Source organism: Passer montanus, unplaced genomic scaffold, assembly GCF_014805655.1.
Source record: "Passer montanus isolate IOZ18808 unplaced genomic scaffold, ASM1480565v1 scaffold44, whole genome shotgun sequence".
Lineage (NCBI taxonomy): Eukaryota > Metazoa > Chordata > Aves > Passeriformes > Passeridae > Passer > Passer montanus.
In genome coordinates this window covers 3,990,434-4,011,535 of record NW_024369262.1, presented here as the reverse complement: position 1 = coordinate 4,011,535, position 21,102 = coordinate 3,990,434, and the positions used below count along the sequence as shown (strand labels likewise).

Here is a 21,102-nt window from a genome sequence, read left to right as displayed (position 1 = left end):
TGTCTTTCTCTACTATCCATCATCCTCTTAGATAAAGCAGTGCCATTAGGAACTGCTTCCCAGCATCCCCAGATGCAATGGCAGCGAAAGAGAGACAGCCATAATTCATCAGACATGTTATCTGTCCCTTATTTTCTCTCTAATTAAAAAAATGCCTTCCCCCCACTTGGATCAGTTTGGGCATTAACCCCTCTGTTGTTCTGCTGAATATGCTGGTGAGCTGGGAATTGGAAAAGTTGCCTGGAAGGCCAGGACTGGCTGAGCTTTGCTTTAGTGGAGGTGCTGCAGCTAAATCTGGGCTGGGGAGAGACACCCCCTGTGCATGCTGTGGTAAGGGCACCAAACCCCACCAAATCCTGCAGCTGAAGGGGAAGAAATGAGGGCTGGAGCCTCCTCTGCACCCCTGTGGCTCAGCCCAAAACATCCCAAGCTCGGGGCTGGGACATCAGCCACCTCCCTGGTGGCATCACACCCGGGCCGGGTCCAGCGGGCACCTCCCAGCGCCCCTGGGCACGGCTGGCATTTCCTGCCAGCAGCAGGAGAGGGAAGATCAAACGGGCAGGAGAAAGCGCTCAGATCAGTTCCCAAAGGAGGGGAGCTGCCGGGGAGGAGAAGCCGAGGATGTGTGGGATCCTCTTCCCGGCGGTGGCTTGAATGCCGCCCAGATGGCGAATGTTTGTTTCTGTGCCTCCAGTGGGGAAACAGCAGCGAGCTGCGAGGCTCCACCGCCCACCCCGGCGGGTTCTGCTCCCCCCGAGCCCCCGGAGCCCTGCCCGGGCACAAGGCACAGCAGGCAGGGCACTGCATCCTCCGGGGCTGCCAGCCTTCCCAAGCCCCAAAGCTCAGCTCCCCTCTCAGCACCTCGTCCTGATTTGGATTTTAACCCCAAAGCTCAGCTCCCCGCTCAGCACCTCCATCCTCATTTGGTTTTTAACCCCAAAGCTCATCAGCTCTCCACTCAGCACCTCTGTCCTGATTTGGTTTTTAACCCCAAAGCTCAGCTCCCCTCTCAGCACCTCGTCCTGATTTGGATTTTAACCCCAAAGCTCAGCTCCCCTCTCAGCACCTCGTCCTGATTTGGATTTTAACCCCAAAGCTCAGCTCCCCTCTCAGCACCTCGTCCTGATTTGGATTTTAACCCCAAAGCTCAGCTCCCCTCTCAGCACCTCGTCCTGATTTGGATTTTAACCCCAAAGCTCAGCTCCCCTCTCAGCACCTCGTCCTGATTTGGATTTTAACCCCAAAGCTCAGCTCCCCTCTCAGCACCTTCGTCCTGATTTGTTTTTTAACCCCAAAGCTCAGCTCCCCACTCAGCACCTCCGTCCTCATTTGGTTTTTAACAAGGCTAAAATCTCTGTGTCTGTTTGGTTTTTACCTCTGCAGGTGCAGCACTACTCAGTTCAACCCTAAAAGATTCCCATAAGGAACGTTTGATCACACAGAGCTCTGATAGGAAAGAGTTGCATTTAAAAATGAAAATGGTTGGATTAGTTTTGCCACCTCTTCTCTGACAGTAGACTTTACAGTTTTTCTCCAGTTCATTTGGGGTTTCTTAGATATTTTCTCTCAACAGATACCCCAAAAGTGAAGGTCACACTGTGACCTTCACTTCCTTTTTCTCACTGAGCTTGTGGCTTTATTCCCATTATTTAGGGCATTTATTTTCTGCCCCCACTTCCAAAGATGCTGAGCAGGGCTGGAACACCCCAGCAGTCTGTGACCTGGCCTGCTGCTCTGGGTACCACAGGCCCCATCCAGGATGGCAGCTGTTGGGGGATGGTCAAGTGCCAATTAATAAATTGCATTAATAAACTAATGTGCATCATGACCCAGTTCATAGTGATGGCAGGAGCTTTGCTGGGTTGGTTTATCTCTGCTGAACCAAACACCAGGTAGGGTTTCTCAGCACTAAAACCTGGACTGGAGAGTTTATTTTTCTTTTCCCCTCCCTGCTTTAATGCTGTCTTTCAAAGATGAGTTAACTTTTACAAAGTTTTCATTAGGGAAATTAAGGAATTCTTCCCAGGACGGCCATTATGTGGCATTTTAATTTTGATTTTTCTGGTGAATGAAACAACATCTTCAGCAGATTTATTGCTAAGTGAATGGCCCAGCCATGGCATGTGTCAGACCTGTAAAACACTAAAAAACAGGCAGGGGATTGTTGTTAATCAGAATTTATTACGCTACATAAAGGCATATTTACAGTCCCACCAGGGGACGATTAATTTGTTTGGGGATAAACAATTAATCTCCCTGGGAGTGGGAGCAGAAAATCTGACACGGTTTTATGTCTTTTCCCAGCGTGGCAGAGGCAGGGTTGCCCACAGCCTCCCTGGGGCATCTCCCTGGCACTGCCAGGGGTCAGCAGTGCCCAGGCTGGGCAGCCAGCAGGGTTTGCACTGGGAGCTGTGCTCTTTACTGGGATAAATGGGTTTTTTCCTGCCCTGCCCGAGCTGGGCTCTCACAGGCAGCCTCCTGCATCCCTGCTGTTCCTCCCCACCCTGTCTATTTTTGGGTTTCAGCCCTTGCATCTGTTTCCTGCATCCTCTCCTTTCTGCTCAAGATGCAACAGGCACAAACAGGGAGGAGAGAGGGAGGTGCTGCACAGTGGGAAGGAGAGAATCGCAGCTGCTCTTCTCTGGTACCTTTGCTCCATGGACCTCTTCAAACTTAAGCCTTATTATTTCTCTTTGAAAGCAGCTTTTTCATCTTTGCAGGAGCAACTCCAGTACAGGGCAGGAGCACTTGGGAAATTCCCAGCTGAGGCCATGGCAAGGTTATGACAAAAGCAAAATTTCTGGTTTCCAAGAGCATATGCAGTGTTTTGGCAGGCACTGTCAGCACACAGCCAGAAGAACGTGGCAGCCAGGCAAAGAGCAGTGGTGTGCACCTGGTTTTGGGGCTGCTGTGCCCCTGCCACCCCTTTTGTCCCTGGCAGCTGTTGAGTGGCTCAGCATTCCTGGCCCACAAGGCAGAACCCAAACCTCACCACTTCCCTTCACCTTTTGCCCCATGAATCTTCTCCCATTTATTCCCAGCTAGACCTTTGTTCCCTTTGCCAGGGCCTGGCTGGATTTGTGGGGTTTTGGCCCCCCCTGTGCCAGCCCTGAGACCCCTCAGTCCTGGCAGCTCCCAAACCAGACCAGCTCTTCTGCCAGTTTAACTCACCTGCACCCAGCCTGGTTGTGCCTTTTTCCTGTCACTTTGTCCTGAAAAAGACCTTCACACTTCTCCACAGGGATTAACAGTCGGAGCAGCTCATCACTTGTTTCCAGCAGGAACTGTGAGTTTTTAGGGGATTTGAGCCACCACAATTAAGGAGAACCTAGATCATTAAAAATAATATGCTTCACACAAGAGAGGAACCAGCCTGCTTCACAAGACCCCTTTCTGCTGAAAAATTCATTGCTCTAAATAATTAATGGTCCTTGCAAAGGAGGATGGTTTTGCTGGGCGGAAGGTGAAATGCAGACGCCAGGCAGAGTAATCCTTTTTTTTTTTTGTTATGAATCCAGATTTCCTGGCCATGCTGCTGCCCTGGGAGCAGTGGGGGAGCAGGGCTGTGGCTGCTTTCCCCATGGAGCCCCAGGCTGAGGGAGTGTCTGTGCAACTGGGTCACTTATCCCATCCCATCCCATCCCATCCCATCCCATCCCATCCCATCCCATCCCATCCCATCCCATCCCATCCCATCCCAAATCCCATGGGTCCTTCCTGGTGTAGGGACAGGGCAGGGGGCCCTGCTGGGGGTGTCCCAACCTTGTACCTTAAGCTCTGGAGCAGCTCTTGCCTGTGCAGGTCTCAGTGCCTTGGAGGGCTCTGGAGAGGAGCAGATTTCCCTGCTGGAGCAGCCTCTCCATTTCAGCAGCTTCTGCACTGCTGCTCCTTTTGCACTGCATGTCAGGAATTCATTTATTGCTGGGACAGCATTTGCATTGCTCAGTGCATAAATAGGCTATAAATGAGATTCTGATTTCTCATCACTGCACAGCCCCAGGAGAAGCACTGCCACCAGGGTGTCAGGGGGTGCCTGGCCTGTCCCTCTGCAGCACCAGTGTGTCCCTCCCTGGAGCAGTGGCAGCTGCTGGGACACAGCTGGCAGTGGCAGTGTCACCAGCAGCAGCCAGTCCAGCTCAGCAGTCAGAGCAGGGGGAGATGCAGGGCAGTGGGACAGCACCACTCATGGGAGGGGGTTTTTACCTGTTGGGACCCCCCATTGGCATCACAGAGTAAATCCAATTCCTCTTCCCCTGCTCAGCCTGCCTGTGGTTCCTGCAGAGTAATTTACATTATTATTATAATAATTATATTATTACAAACAGAAGCAGACTGTGATTGACCTCTTTGGGGAGGGGAGGTAAATGGAAAGCTGTGCTGGGGTTGTGTCTGTAACAACCATGGCTGCCAAAAAGCTCAGGTAGAGGGGGAAAAATAAAAAAGCAAACTGTGCTCTGCTAACCAGAATGTCCCACCAGGACAAGAGGGCTGGACAAGGGTGGGAGTGGGGCCTGCCCTCCTCAGAGCAGCTCCCACACAGGTTATAAAAGCCAGGCTTTCCAGGGAGGTGGGAGTGAGAGCTGCCCTGGGAGCTGGGGGGGTGTCACTGCAGGGTGGCTCCCCAGAGCCAGCAGCAGTCCCTGCAGTGTGCTGGCAAGGGACAGGAGCTGACGTGGCTGGGCCTGAGGTGTCCTCAGCTGTTTGAGTGCTGTCACCAGCTGGGTGCTGCAGGAGGAAAGTCCCCTCTCTGCCCTGGCCATGCCCCTGGCTGGGCTGGCACGTGTCCCTGCTGGCACAGGCCACCCTGCTGCCAGTGCCACACGCTGTCACCTGCAATGGGGACAGAAACAGCAGTGATTGAACACCTGTACCAGAGCTGTTTTGCCAAGAATTAATGCTTTTCCCTGTTTTTAGGCTGCTGGGGGTGGGAGCAGCCTACCATGTCAGCAGAGCTGCAGTGAGAGCAGCAGTGGGATCCCCAAAACGCCTGCCAGGGCTGCCATGGACCCATCCCAGCGCTCAGCAGAGGCACTGACACATCACACACGCCTAATGGCACTGGTTTAGGACACTTGTCACTGCAGCCCCAGTGCCAGTGAGCCCTGGGAGCAGGGCAAGGCTGAGCCTCGGGCTCGGGACCGAGCGGTGAATCGAAGCCACAAAAGGCGGAAGGGAAAAGATGGGAGAACCACCCATGCCAGGGCTCCACTCCCCGCTCCAGAGGGGGATTTCTGTGGGGTGTGGCGGTGGGGTGACCTCTCTGACAGCCCCCTGTGTCCTTGCAGACGAGTGCTGTGCTGTGTGCGGGCGGCTGTGCCCTGCTGGCCCTCAGCTCCCTGCTGGCCATCGTCGCCGTCGTGCTGCCCGGCGGAGCCTGCGAGCGCCGAGTCTGCACCCTGGCTGGCTACATGCAGACAGCAGCAGGCAAGTGATGGGGCTCTGCTCTTTGGGCTGGAAAGGTGGGGTGTCCTGTCGTGCCATCTTGGAGCTCAGCAGCATGAGGAGCTTGCCAGCCCTAAACAAGGGTGGGAGAAAAGCAAGTGGTCCTTCAGTTCAGTGATTGCGTCCTGCATTCAGCACAAAAGCTACTGAGCATCACCTCCAACCACACACGGGTTTGGGGCTGAAGATCCCACTCACTGTCCCCAGCAGATCCCACTCACTGCCCCAGCAGATCCACTCACTGCCCCCAGCAGATCCACTCACTGTCCCCAGCAGATCCCACTCACTGCCCCCAGCAGATCCCACTCACTGCCCCCAGCAGATCCCACTCACTGTCCCGAGCAGATCCCACTCACTGCCCCAGCAGATCCCACTCACTGTCCCAGCAGATCCCACTCACTGTCCCCAGCAGATCCCACTCACTGTCCCACCAGATCCCACTCACTGTCCCAGCAGATCCCACTCACTGTCCCCAGCAGATCCCACTCACTGTCCCAGCAGATCCCACTCACTGTCCCCAGCAGATCCACTCACTGCCCCCAGCTCAGGATGTTGTGCAGGACAGGGGGCTGTGGTGAGTGGTGGAGATCAGGCTTTCAGCTGGCAGGGTGCTGCTGCAGCTCCTGGGGTGCAGCAGATGCTCCCTGTGAAGTGTCCAGTTCCATCGTTGTGGTTAAGCCCCTGGGATGATTTCCCTCTCTGAGCTTTACACCTGACACAGGGGTTGCCCAGCCTGTCCTGTATCTCCTGTGGTGATGCTGCATCCACTTTAAATTCCTTTGCAATCACCAGTGCTTCTGCCTCGGGGGAGTGCAGAGGGAGAGGGCAGGAAGCTGGGGAGGGACAAACCCCACTGGAGACTTGTCACCCCTGCAGGGAGCCACGTCCCTGAGTGTTGGACCAAACCTCCCCAGCTGGCCACGAGCCACGACAGGAGATTAATGCCCCTTCGTGTCTGTGCCCCAGAATAAACTCCTTTGCTTGGAGAAATTCTCAGGGCCAGCCAGGCTTTGTTCTCTGCCTGGAAGCATTCAAGCTGCTTTGGGGGGAAATCCTGTTACACGCTCTCCTCTGCAGGGCTCATCCCGTGGGATCTGATTTGGGACAGATGGAGCAGGACAGATTTCAGCCACGGCTGCTCCAGCTCACAGCTCCTGGTGCTGTCCCCTTCTCCCAGGCTGGAGATTCCCATCTCTGCTGGCTGGTGGCCAGAGGGTCCCCTGGGTGTGGGAGGATCCCATGGCAGATCTCAGCTCAGGGATGGGTGCCTTGCAGGGGATAATTGGGGTGGAAAAGGGTAACCCCACATTACCTCTGCCTGGGGGGTGGCACATCCCTGCTGCGTCTGGAGCAGATACAAAGCAAAGGATTAGGAAGAGTCTCTGGAAAGGAAACTGGCTGTGGCAGATAAATACAAATGAGGAGCTGCCAGGGGTTCTGGTAATATTGAACAGGCTGTAAATAAACTGTAGGCTCTAAGCGTTATTGACAAATGAAAATTTACTGGGGACGTTTGAGCAAGCTAATGGGTTGCTTTAAACCCTGGCATTGCCTGCTAAGCATTTTGTCTTGTGCTTTTTAATTTTGTGCACTGTGGATTAATTCCCATTCAGAGCCAGGCAGCCCTGAGTCAACAGAATTAAATGGTTTAATGTATTTGGATTCAGAAATGCTGCCCCTCCATAATTTCTCTCCTTGTTCCCCCTCCCTCCCTGGGAGGAAGCTTTTCAATAGAAATCAGCTGCAGTGAGGTGACAGGGAGAGAAACTCCTCCCCAAAAATCACATTATCTCAGAGAAAAGCAGGGACTTTAGGATAGATGAAATTATAGGGGAGGGAAGGAAAGCAGAGCAAGCTGGAGGTTTGGTAGAGAAGCTTTCTGATGGGGATGGGGGGCAGCTCTGCCAGGGGGTCCCCTTGAGATGCTGGCAGAGCAGTGGGGGTTTGTTTCTCCCAAATCCCAGGTTTCCAGGTCCCAAAGTCACCTTTCCTCTGTCTGACCAGACATTTTCCCACTGAAATCCAAATTTTGCTCTCCTTTTTCCATTTCACAAAGCCAACTTGAGGTATTCTTTCAGAGCACCAAAGGCATGAGTAAATCAGCTCAGTTCTATAAAACACTGAATGAGGAATCCAACGTCCTGATGAAGAGCCAGGTGCATTCAGCCAGGAGCATGGAGCATGCCAGAAATGCAGGAGCAGAGGTACCAGCAGAGCCAGAATCAGCCCCCACAGGCTCTGCACTGTCTCAGAAGGATGCCCTGAGCTGCACTCACATAAATCCAGGTGCAGAGGCCAAGGATTCATCCCTGAACCAACAGGAACCAATGCTGAGAGCAGCCCCACAGCAAGGGCAGCCAGGCTCAAGCTGCAGCTTTAACACTTTCCTGCTGTACATTTGGAGAGCCAAGTTGTGCCTTTTGCAGCCCAGAAGGGAGGAAGATAAAAACCTCAGGCAGACAGAGCAGAGCTCTAATTGCAGATGCAGACAGGCCACCAGGGTTCAGAGCTGGGCTAATTGCCACCATACTTTGGAAACAGGAGTCCTGATGCCTGGCATTCATTCCTCAGGAAAAAACCCAACATATCCACACAAAAGACAAGAGGATGATCCTTAATGAAAGAGTTAATGAGCAACAGGGAGTGGAGGAAGGATAAAGGAACATTTGCTCAGCTCTCACACCCTACAAAGTCAAAGCTGCCTCTGAGATTAGAGATGAGGCTTGCTCCCTGTTCATGGTTTCAGCTCACTAAAATTAAATTTCTGGGGGATCCTTCCTCCCAAAGCTGCATGGCAGCACCTCCAGAGAGGCTGAGGTAGCCAAGCTGGCCCATTTATGTGTGGGGTGCCCCAATCCTCAGCTGCAACCCCCTGCTGCTGCTGCAGAGGAGTCCTGGGGCTGACCCCAGGGACAGGGAGGGCGAATGGGGGCACAGCTGAAACCCTGCCAGTTGTCCTTCAGCAAAAGCCTCTTTGCTGGGGTTTTAAAAACAGGAGTTAATTCCAGGAAGAAATGTCTCCTGCTGCTTGGGGCTGAAAGGGAAGCACAGGGAATGTTCTCCAGGGCTGACTGAGGCTGTAGAGCCTCTCTGGTGCTGCTCAGGGGCTCTGGTTCATTGCATCCATCCCTGCAAGGTCTCAGAGCAGTTTTTCAGTGTCTGGCAGTGGGGAAGCTGCTGGAAGGAGCACAGGGCCATCACAGTGGGTCAGGCAGTGCCTTCACCCACAGGACCTGTGGGTGATGCCCTGGGGTGCCCCAGCTCTGCTCTGAGCTGTCCCAGCCCCCAGCAGTGGCACTGCCTCACAGGAGAGCCTGAGCCTGGGGCAGCTGAGAGCCAGAGCAGCCTTGGCAGGATTCCAGCAGGGACTGTGCTCCACCGCCCAGAGCATCCCCACCCCGTGGGAATGGCCTTCCCAGGGCAGTGAGGCTGATGGAAACTGAGGCTGCCACTCAGTAAACCCCATCAAACAGGAAATCTGGGCACATTTCTGCTCTGGGGGCTCGTGGTGCTAAGGAAGGACTATGGGTGACCACGCTCCAGCACTGAGCTGTTCCATCTGCTGCTTAGGAATGAGTCCTCACAGGCAGGGTGAGCAGCCTCCCTCATCCCTAAAAGCTCAATAAAGTCAGGATTGTGTGAATTGGGGAATTTTGGGAAGCTTTTCCCTGTGTGCTGTTCAGGCAAAGGGATCCTGCTGGCAAGGGGTGGCTGATCCAAGCCCAGAGCTGCTGATCCTTCCCCTGGTCTCTGGGGCCTGGCAGGAGGAGGCTGCAGAGCTTGGAACCTCACTGAGGGCACAGAGCACAAAAAGCCTCCAGGGAGAGTTTTGCTTTCACCCCACACTGCTCTCTGTCCAACCCTACCACCATCAACTCCCTGCTCAAGACAAACCCAGTGCTGAGGGAAATGATCCTGACCTGTCTGTGCCTTTCTAAGGTTCTTCTGGTTTTAAAGAGCAATTTCCCACGGCAGAATCAGAACAGTCACAAGGCTCCAGCAAGACAGGCAGAAACCCCCAGTTATGCAATTTAGCCACACTGTAATCCCAGGTTTCATGGTAGTCCCAAGAGCTTCTTCCTGGAAAATCTGATTGCATTCTGCAGCCAAGATCCCTCTTACTGGCAGCGGCATGGTGGCATTACAGAGATGGCCTCAGCTTTTGGTCAGTTAAGCAGCAGAGCAAAATACAGGAGACCTTGTGATTTTTGTCTGTTCTTTAGACACTGATCATCCAGTAAGAGCACAGAAAGAGGGAGAATTGTTCATTTTCAGATCAGTGTGAACCTTCTAAATGTATCAATTGCCAAGGACTGAAAACCAACCTAGATTAAAATGTCTGGTGCCATTCCCAAGGGAGAGCAGCAGGATGGGTGGGAGCTTTGGGGCAGCCTGGGGGCAGCAGGGCCACAGCAGTGCCTGGCCAGGACACTGTCCCATGGGGCAGCCTGGGGGCAGCAGGGCCACAGTGTCCAGTGTCACAAATGTTATTTAGGAAGGCAGCTCATGATCCTTCCCCCTCACTGCACCTCCCATCCCTCCCTGCATCCCAGCCCACCTCTGGGATCGATGGTGCCCTGTTTGTCCCAGCCTGAGCAGGCTCTGCATGGCAAACAGCACCATCATCTGCATCACTATTGATCCCTCAGGCTGCCATCGATCAGCCTGCTGACATACAGGTGATGTGTAATTAGTAACTTAGATAAAAGCAGCACCAGGAGGGAGCTGCCAGGCCAGTGTGCCCGTGGAGCAGCAAACAGAGGGGTTGTGGCTCCTGCTCATTGCTCACCTGCCTTTGAGCCACTGAAACTCTTCCCTTGCCTGAGCTTTTGGGTTCCTCCCATCCTGCTCCTCTCCCTTGGGATTCAGAAGAGGAACTTGGCAGTGGTGGCAGGGGGGAAGCAGCACCCTGTTGTCCGGGCATTGATTTGATTTAAAATCACCCAAATCTTCCCCCATGCCTGTTTAAAAATAGCAGCTTGGCTTTTATCACGGAGCCCACGCTGTCCCTCTTCTTGTGGCAGAAAAACAAGCTCAGTCCTGATGCACTGACATTGCTGGATGTGCTCAATCATCAGAGCAGCATTAAGGAAATGTCATAAAACTGTTTCCCCATTTTGGAAAGGTTCCTCAGAACTCAAGAGAAGCTCTCAAAATAAGCCCAGTCTTCCTGCAAGGTGCTTGGGCACAAAAGCAAAAAACATCAGAATAAAACCTGAGCCTGGACATGTGTCCAGCTCCTGAATTGTAAGGGCAGCTTCTTTGTCTTTTTCTGGAAAGAGCAAAGCTGGGAGCAGCTGCATGATCCTCCTCAGTGCTCAGGTCCCCACTGCCATCCTCACCCTGTCCCTCCACATTTCACATCCTGCCCTTGCCACAGAGACAGCCCTCACACTGCTGGGAGCCCTGAGTCCACCCCTGGTGCAAGGCTTTTTCCCCCCTGCTTTCTTTAATTACATTAGCAAAGTCCAAAAACTGCCTTTGGCATGTTATTATTCAGTCAGTGAACTCGCACTAATTCCTGACACAACCAATAAATATCTGAGGTAGGAGCTCACTGCCAGGGGCTGGAGAGGGGCTGGGTCACACCCAGCCCCACTGCTCACTCACAGCCACTGCTGCTCCTGCCTGACTTTCCCGTGCTCTCATTTTATTCACTTGTACTGATGCACCTCCTCTTCTGTTACATTTTTTGCTATTTTCCTCCAGAATTCAGCTCAGCCACAACCATCCTGAGCCTTGTGCTGGTTTGTCCTGGATCAAGGACTGCTCTGAGCGCTGTGGAGATGCTGGGCACCAGCACCCAGCCCAGGTGTTGTTATTCCATCAGTCTCTGTGTGCTTAAGAATTTGATGAACTCCTATGTTAGAAGGAACAATTGACTTTTTTTTCCATTTCCCTCCCAGCTGGGAGGTGTTGTCTGGGAGGATGTTGCAGGGGGAAAATGAACTTGTCAGATCTGCAGATTGACAGGCATGAAAGTGGAACCACAAACATCAACTTCAGCCTTTCAGGAAATTTTTACTTCTGCTGAAACAGTAATTTCTCTATGCTCACTCCAGTGCATACATTCGAGTGACAGATCATCTTGGTTTGAGAACAATTCCATGATTTTACTTCCAAAACCCAAAATCTTCATTGGAGAGCCAGGCCATTAAGCACAGCAGTGGCAGGAGGGGGGCTGGCAGCTCTGCTCACAGCCAGGCTCCCTGCACAGGTTAAGTCCAGCTCAGCCTTCCCAGGGCTCCAGCCTGTCCCACACAAGGTGCAGAGCTGCTGAAGGACAAGGGGCCAGACCCTGGCTGGGCTGTGGAGCAGTGACAGATGACAGAGATTCATTTCCATCTGACATTTGGACAGATTCCTTTGCTCTGCTCACCTCTCCAAGCGTGCTGTGATTCTCTCCAGGTGGGCTGTGCTCTTTGGCACAGAGCTGCTGCCCTGGTGCCTTTGGCCTCCCTGCAGGCCAGGTCCCAGCACAGCAGAGTGCCTGGGCTGATGCCAGGAGCAGAGCATTTCTCAGCAGCCTCATTTAGAGAATAAACCAGCCATGTCCTTTCACTGGCTTCTTGGAGAGGGGCAATACATTTCCAGTGGCATCAGTGACAGAAGCAATATTCTTTCATTGCTATCATCAGAAAAGAGCAGCTTTATACTACAAGAAAGAACTATTTCACTTGTACAAAACATATTTTTTATTTCCTTAAACCTGGGGAAATACTTGTCATATTAATATATGTCTGAATTGCTTCTCTTTCAACAGTTCTCACAGGGATTTGAGCTTAGGCCAGTTATTGCACTTGGATGCAGTAACAGTCCATAAAAAAGTATATTCTGTAAATAACAACAGTGCTTTGTAATAAATGGAAACTACAAATAACAAGTGCCACTGGGACACCAACAGTGCTGCCCCTGAGGAAATACAAGCCCCAAGGAGCCCAGCACTGTGCCAGAGTCAGGTGTTTCAGATGGGAAAATCCATATTTCATTTGATTCCCTCTGCCTGTGACTCTCCCTTCAGTTCACAGGCAGCTGTTCCTTCTACATTTACCTGGATTCTAACATTTTCAAGGCACCAGGATGGGACTCTGGGTGTTACCAAAGGCTCCTCAAGCCTCATCTCTCCAAACAGGCTCCTTCTTGAATTGTTGGTGAGGGATGGCTTTGACAATGACTTGTTTTTCATGAAGTTTAATTGATCTTCTTGGTTGTTGAAGCAGAGAACAACACCAGGAGAGGGTCTCCCTTCCCATGCAAGTTCAGGTTGTGTAATAAACCAGACCCTGCAAAGCTTGAGAGCATTTACCATTTAACAGCTGTCATTAGTGGCTGCCCAGCCTGCTTGTTGCCTGCCCACAGTGCTGAGCAGGATCACATCCTCTTACCTCCTTGCTGTGTAATTTTGTGCTCAGCTGAGGTTCCTTTTCACAAACAATTTGACTTCTCCCATTCCCCGTCCTAGCTTAGCTCATGTTTGTTGGAGACAACCCTGCAGCCCCCTCCAGGGCCACCTGAATGTCCTCCCTTGCTGTGGAGAAGGAGCTCACAGCTGAATTTCATGCATCCTGAAGCAATTGTGTAGACATCACATCATCTTTATTGACTCATCCATCTGCACAGAATGCAGGGTGTAATGCTGAGAAAAAACCCCTCCCTGTCCCCTCTGATGCTAGCTCAGTCTGTCAGGAGCAGTTTGCAGTTCAGTCTGCTCAGGGGTGCATTCCAGGGAGTTTTGGTCAGCCCCAGTGCCCAGCCCTGGCTCTGGCAATGCTGAAGTTTTTGCTAAAACCAGTATTAGCAGCATGGAGACATTCTCTGGCCTTGGGGGGAGATGTAAGTGTTTGATGGGCTGCTTGGATGCTGGCTGTTATTTAAAAGGCATCTGAAATTGGGGACAAGGACCTGTCAGGACACAGAGCAGGGCAGAGTATAGAGAAGCCCTCAGCTGTCTGCCAACACCAACATGCTGCCCCAAAACCTAAAGGTTGACATCAAATTTAGGGTGAAGCATTGAGCCCCTCGATGCCTCATAAAACCCTGTTTTGCTGGGATTAGATGAAGCTCATGCTGTTTGTAGCTCCACTTTGGAGGCCACTCCAGGCCCTGGCTGGCCCAGCCTTGGTGACACAGTGATAAATCTGGGTGGCACTGCTGGCTGTCTTTGGTGTCACAGATTGCCCAGGCAGTTAAAAACTACATTTGTGCACCACAGCCTGCCTTTAGGAGCAGGGGTGCACAGAGAGAGGATTCCCCTGAGAAAGGAGCAATGAAGAGCTGACAATTGGATCTCTCCACCTCCTGCAGTGCTGCTGACCGTGGCACAGACCCTTTGGTGGGACTTCCAGTCCCACTTTGCTTGCTGTGATTTGGCTTCAGTGTCCTGGATAGCTGGGAGGTGCTGGTCCTGGGAACAGAGCAGTGGCTCTGGGCCAGATGCATTTCCTTTTTGCACAGCCTGACAATGCAGGGATCTGGCAGAGGTCTCTGTCCTCCTGTGGGCACGTAGCACAGCTCCCAGGCCAGCTCTGCTTCGGAAATGTTTTGCTCTGCCTTCCTGTCTGAGCCTGTGCTGAGCTGGATTCCTTTGCTGGTAAGGAACAGATCTGCTCAGAGGAGAAATTTACCCTGCACCGAGTGTAAACACAGATGGAAACGTGGTGGAGCCCTTTCCAAAGTCAGGGGAATAAATCAGTTTATAAAAGGCTGAGCACCCGGGGCAGTGAAAGAGCAGGTGGAGCAAGACCCCCAGAAAGGACAGTGGGGCTGAGGCAGAGGGCACAAACTGCACAATTAAGTGGAGAAATCACCCCAAGGAGCATAGCAGAAAGGAGAAGAGACTCTTTTATGGATCTTTTTCAAGACTGCTGAGTTTTTTGAGCCCTGTGAGTTGCATGCCAGGCACTGTGGATGGAGCAAGCAGGTGGACTTTTCCCCTGCACTAAGCTCATCTGCCTTCTCTAGGGCAGCACGTGAGGGATGCAGCCCCACGTGTCCTCCAGCTGCTGGGAGGGATAAGCAGGATTTTCCTCCCTGGTTAGGCAGCTATTGCTGTGCTGCAGGAGCCCTGAAAGGACAGGGCATGTTCACACCAGTGGGAATCAGCTCCATGATGGTTTGGTCAGCTCTGCTGACCAAAAAACCCCACCATTTTCCATGTTCTACAGTAACAGCACTCCTGAACAAAGCCTTGGTCCTGTAGGGCTTTATTCACTCGCCTAACCAAAAAGCTAAAAACATTGATAAGCCTTGGATGGCTGAGAAAATGTGAAATTGGGTTCTCCTCCCAGCCGTAACCTTGGCAGAAGCAGAGCTCTGGCTGCTAAAGCCCATAAAATGAACAGCCCCTGTTGCTCCTGATAGGGGTATAAAATTATAATTACTTGAGGAGTGACTTATGATTCAGTGAAACAAGGATCTTCTCCTTTTTGATTGAATTACTCGGTGGTTATTCCTAGAAGACTGGAAGCAGATGGCAAGCTCTGGCCAGGCGTTTAACAGCCTGAGTTATGGCACGGAGGGGATGGAGCTGAGCTCCAACCTGCTGCTCCTGCCTTCCTGCTTGCTTTGGGTCCCATCCTGGGGGATTCCCAGGAAAGGAGAGGCTGCAGGCTGGGACAAGATGGTTTGCAGCAATGGCTGGAGATGTGGAGCATGTCCAGCAGCAGAGGGATTGTTTTGCAGCTCAGGTGGCAGCACAGAAATGCAAGAATGTTGTTTCTGTAAATCCTGTGCTTCCTTGGCCCAGGTAGGCACATCTTGACAGCAATCCCAGTGCAGTGTGTCAGGAGCCTGTGGATCTGGGAGGTGACAACTGCCCTGGTGTCACACAGGAAGGCTCCTCATCCTTGCAGGCCCAGGAGGAGGAGGAGGGATGGATGAAGGCAGTCAGTCCCCTGGGCTGGGGGGGAACAAACACTGCTGTGTAATTTCTGCCTCACTGCTCCTCCTGCCCCCGTGTATCTCGAGCACATCAATAAAATCAAACAGACTATTAGCAGCACGTGCTGTTATCAGCCACGGATGGGCATCGGGCAGCCATGCAACCTGCATTTTATGAAGTGCTGCTCCCACCACTGCTGGGGCTGCAGTGATTATCACATCTCCTCACAGCTGGGCCACACCACAGCTTTTATGAGCTACCCTACATCAAAGGCCCTTTCTTTTTAAAGATAAATTCACAATTCTCTCCCTTTCTTTTTGTTTAATAGCATAACAGCCAGCTGATTACTAGGTGAGACACCAATCTTGCTGCTGAGCTGTGCTCACTGCATTGTCTATTTGATTATTTTTATTGAATAAGCAAATGTTCTCTCGGAGCTCTGAAGTCCTTATGAGGGAGACTCATTTTCTGCTGCTGTGATCCCTTTGTCATGGGTGGGTGATGTATGAAAAGGAATTGCAAATAGCTGTTTACAGCAAGCAAAGTCACAGAACAGCCCACTTCAATTTCTGCTATCTGTCGGAGGCTGTTGTTGGCGATGGTCAAAATTAATTAAGCAGGAAGGAAGAGAGCAGAGAGGCACTGTGCATCCAGTTCTGCCATTGAAATATTAATGGTGAGCTAATCAAGAAAGAGTATCTATGAATATCTAATCAGCTCACAGTTTGCAGTTTTACTGAAGCAGTGAACTTCTGGGCAGCAGCCCTTTGCAGGAGGTGTGGGAGGGGAGGTGGGCGGGCTGCTCCTGATCGCTCTATCTGGGAATAAACAAAGAGCTCCTGCCTGTCACAGGGCCCAGGGACCTTTTCCTTCCACATCTCACATCCCTGCTGCCACTGCATGCTGCTGCATCCTTCCTGCTGTCACCTACACAGTGTCCAGCCCCATTCCCAGTGCTGTGCTCCTTCCTCCCCAGTGCCAGAGGAGAGCTCAGCTCCTCCAGGACTGAGCTGCAGCCTCTGTCCACACCCAGGTCTTGGGAAAAGGCTCCAAGTTGTACCTTGGACACACAGCCTGGGCTCTCCCTCCATGCCTGGTACAGGCACCCCACGGGAGGCAGCAGCTGTGTCCCTGTCTCTCCTGCCAGCCTGTTCCCAAGTGGAGTTTCCAAGGGTTTTTTGGGGAAACAGAAGCTGATGGTTGTTCACTGCAGACCTCCCAAGCCCAGTCCCTGCTCAGCTGCTTTCTCCCACCCACCACACAAGCAGGGAAAAACAAGAGGAAACAATCCCATGGCAAAGCTGGGCTGATTCCAATCAAAAGTAAATGTCAGTTTTGGGTGCCAGGAGTCGTCAAGCATCATTTCTTTCTTCAGTGTCAGTGTAATGAGGGCTGTGGCTTTGGAGATTTCTATTGCTGTGTTTCTGCAAACAGCTTCCTCCTCTAACCTCTTGGAAATTGGATTTTGTGGGGCTGAGCAGTTTGTGTGCAGCAGATAGCAGCAGGACTGATAAGCAGAAACCTGTTTACACACTCACTCTCATCTAATACTCCAACTGGACAGGCAGCTGCCTAGATTATTTTTTTAATTTCTTTTTTTTTTTCTCTTTTAGCACTATCCAATGTAATCCTTGTTGGCTGAATGTTTTGCTGCTTAACTGAGAAAAATCTAAACTAGGCAGTTTTAACATGTAACAAACATGAAAATGATGTGAAGGAAAGGATAAAGGTAATAAGTAAATCTTAAATGTCACCAAGGAAGAATCAAGTGGTGATCAGGAGGGAATAGAAAGCCTGTGCTGTCCTGTGTGAGGTGGTATTTCGTGTGCTGCCAAGGGAGTTGGGACTGGATACAACTCCAAATTCAGAGAGTCCTGGCACATTGCTCTGACAGCCACAGGAACTTTCTGGGAAAGGAGAAGCAAAGCAGATGGTGTCAGTTAAGAATAGTGGAAGGTACCAGGGATGTCCAGGGAAAGGATGGAGCCCAGTGGCTGCATCCATTGCCTGTGGGAGAGAGAAATCCCTCACTGCAGGTGGGTGGGTGCTGCAGTGCCAGCTCCTGGGGCTGCTGGGGACTGAGAGGATTTCTGCAGGAGCAGCTCTCTGCAACGTGCTTCCCTCCACTGCTCAATATAACCCAAATCTGTCAGCCTTTAGGGCTTGCTGAGAAGGTCATCTGTGAACATGGCTAATTATTTCAAGCAAAGCAGCAGGCTAATGCCACTAACCTGCTCCCAGGGACTGAGCTCTGCCCTGTGCCTTGGCTGACACAAGCTGCAGGGAATTACAGATGCATGGGAGTGTGTGTAAAGCTCATGGATATAAACAGACCCCACTGGCATGTACCTTGAGCACAGGGAGGAAAATTCACATTTTTCATAGCCTGTTCATTCAGTTGTCATGAAAATGCTGTTCCAGCCAAAAGGCAGACTCTCTTCTTTCTGCCATTTAATTTTCTTTAATCTGCTCTTGACATTTATTGAAAGAAGTATTTTACCCACATCAAAGGCAAAGATTTCAAAACATCACATGGAAAAAAAACTTAAGGTCAGTCCAAGTGAGGTTATGGTGGCTGACATGAGATGAAAGACTCTGGTTTCCACAAGGAAGGTCTGTGCAAAACAAGAGGCCTGTGCTCTAAGGGTGCTTCATTTGCACCCTGGCAGGAGCTGCAAGTGCTGGCCTTTGTGTGTCTGACACCTTCAGGATTCAAGCACGGCTGTCCTTAATATGAACAGGTTCAAAAATAGCAGATGCCTCGATAACACAAGTTTTCAGAAGGTTCTTCACTGGGGTGAAGTGTTTCCAGTGTTGGCCCAACTCTCTTTGCCTGGGGCAGAGCTGGGCCCTGCTTTGCCTTCACCCTCCATGAGGAAGGGGCTGCTCCTCCCATGATTAAATGAGCCAGAACCCCTGACAAACTGAACAAACTGCTGAAAGTGCATCCAGCAGGGGGGCCAAGCCTGCAAGATGCCTCTGGATGTGTGGAACACCCAGAGTTGGAATGCCAATTCTGAAGAAAGGTGTAAAATGTAAAAGACCCTCAGAAAACTTCTGCATTTAGTTCATTTTGCATGGGTAGAGGTAACAAGCTGACACAGGTTAATTTATAGCTCGGCTGTATGCTGATTGCAAAGTACACATTTCCACTCAGCCACCATGAGTAAATCACTTTCCCACTGCTTCTCTTGGCATATAAAAGAAATTTCTCCCTTCCCGACATTTAAAAAAATCCTAATATGTTATACACTCCATGACTTTATAGCATCTTTAATATTTAAAAGGCTAGAATCTATAACCTCAACCTTTAACAAATGTACAGTAACGTGATAACAAATTTGCCTGGAACAGCTGCTATCTTGGTACCAACTGGCACGAGGAGGAGGGAGGTAATTGGCTTGTTTTCAGATAATTACCATAATTGTAGTGACACCATTTGGATCACATCTAACTGTGTTCCTGCTGCAAGTTGGATAATTTAATAATTGGCAGAATTTAGACTGACAGTAAAGGTAAAGTCAGCATATGGTGGAGAATCAGCAGGCACCTCCCTGCACTGCTGGTACAGCCTCTGCTGCTGTTGCTGTGAAATTTAGCAAAATCTTTTGGTTTTGCTGCTTTCCTTGAGCTCTGTGACAGGGCCACATCTTTGCTCCTTTTCTGATGCTTGTCCTGATGAGACCACGTTCTGCACCTCTTGAACCTTTTGATTCGAGATCAATCAGTTCAGTTCACTCCTACCCAAATTACAACTTCCTTTGTGCTCTTGAGTATTTTTAGCTGTCCTAGTTCTGCTGGGGGCTCGTCAGAGCTCTGCACTGAAAGGGGATTAAAGCATGGTCAGGTGCTTCCAGGCAGCAGCCAAATGCCTCTCCCAGAGGTTGAAGCCAGGCTCATTCCCCTGGAGGAGCTGCAGGGGTGCTGGGCACTGCAGGGGACTCGTTCCTCTTATTCTTCTTGTTCCTCTTGTTCCTTGCTGCTGGTGGCCAGCTGAAGGGGATTCAGCAGCTCCTGTGCTGCCTCAGAGCTGCCCAGCAGAGCCCAGGAGCTGCAAGGTAAGGCCAGGAGGAGGCTGAGGCTGCTGGGGGAAGGCAAGGAGGTTTCTCAGCTCAGCTTCTTGGGCACTTCAGGAGGTGCAAAAGGAGCAGAGCACTGAGCTACTGCCCTGCAGTGCCCGTGCCTGGCCTGGCCCTGCCTTTTGTGCAGGGCAGAGCTGAGCACAGCTGCCAACACCACTGAGGAGAGGGGGCTGCTGGAGCTTCCCCAAATGAGAAAAGCTCCCTGGGTGCTTTTATTTGTGTGGCTCCTGTGCTTTCCTGGGCTGAACCCAGACACCAGGTGCACTTTCCATGGGTCCCAGTGGGTGAGGGGGCTGGGGATAGACCCCTAGCTCAGGTCTGCAATGCAGCCCAGCCTGGGAGATCCATCAGATGCTGCAGAGAGCTCTGGCATGGAGCAGGGGAAGGGCTCCTCTCTAACAGACCCCTGTGCCAAGATGAGGTTGATGGCTCCATCCCAGACTGGGCACACACAGCCTTGGCACAGGAGGGAGGGAAGGGGGATGACAAAAAAGTAAATCCCCAGGTTCTGGTGGGTGGTCTCCAGGGTAGTGCTGGAAAGGAGTGGGAGTTGTGCTGCAGAAGGTTTGGGATGCCTGGAAGCAGCTGCTGATCCCCACACATCCCTTCTCCCTGCCCTGCACACAGAAACTGCAGGGTATCCCTTTCCTTGCAGCATTCCCTCCCCCTCTGTGATTTATTGCTGCCAGGAGGCTGTGCATGTGGAGGTGGCATAAATCTCACCCAAAAGAGAGAGAAGGAGGAAATTTGCATTTGCTTCCTCACTGGCATATTGAATGCAGCTTTCCAGTTCACTGCTGAAAGCCTGGGCAGGTCCCAGGCTGAGGCATTTCCCTCAGGATAACACAGGGCCAGCACTGGGGCTTCCTTCCCTGCTGGAGCAGGCTCCCCCACTCCACCCAGTTATCCCCAGATTAATTTTGATCCACTCCTATTTATATTTTGTGGTATCAGCCTACATAATTCTGTAGTATTTGCAGGCTTCAAGCATTGACTGTGCTCCCCTGTACTGATCTGCCAACAGCCACAAACCCTTCCCTCATTCAGACCTTCCAGTTCCCCAAATCATTTCTGTGTCTCACCCACCTCCCTCCAAGTGCTTCCATCCAGACTGACAGTTCCTGTGCTGGAGTTAAAATCCCCCAAGCTGCTACTGGAGGCTACAGAAAGCAATTAGGGAGATTGCAGTCAGAGCATGGTCGTGCTGCTGCAAGGGTCTGGATGTCCTGTCACAAGCAGGGAGCCTGGACTAAGAGGCTTTCAAATAACAGAGCATAAGCAAACAGAAAATCCTGGCAATTGCTGTCTCCAAGATTGCATTTTTCTTGGAAGTCAATCAGTGCTTTCCTGTGTTAACACTAAACTGGATACAGGGCAAAGCAAGAGATGCAAAAGAGCAAGGAGAAAGCTAGGAGGATATAACACATTAATCAGAGGCAAAAGTTGGAGGCAGTCTGCAAACCTCTGCTCCTGCAGGGGCTGACAGCTGTAAATAGCATATTGAAGCCATGGAGGAAGTAAAGAATTAATTACAGTGCCAAGACCCAATCCCACTTCCAGCCACAGGCAGCATTTATTAAGATCTCACTGAGGCAGGAAAGATTGAACAAGGGACTCGGGGGACTACGAAGGGGAAAAGAATTAATCAGTTTGTCTCAGGAGACTGGAGAAGTCAGATTAAATAAAAACTGGAAGTAA

At 51.4% G+C, this 21,102-nt stretch overlaps 1 protein-coding gene across 1 annotated transcript in view; it reads left to right on the top strand.

The window, feature by feature from the left end:
- Positions 1-21,102, top strand: part of TMEM211 (transmembrane protein 211) — a gene marked incomplete at its 5' end in the record, with an annotated part of 58,650 nt that overhangs the window by 5,360 nt on the left and 32,188 nt on the right. The window contains one exon of the mRNA XM_039720879.1: positions 5,286-5,424. Within this exon, the coding sequence (XP_039576813.1) occupies positions 5,286-5,424 (139 nt within the window). The remainder of the gene's footprint in view (positions 1-5,285; positions 5,425-21,102) is intronic.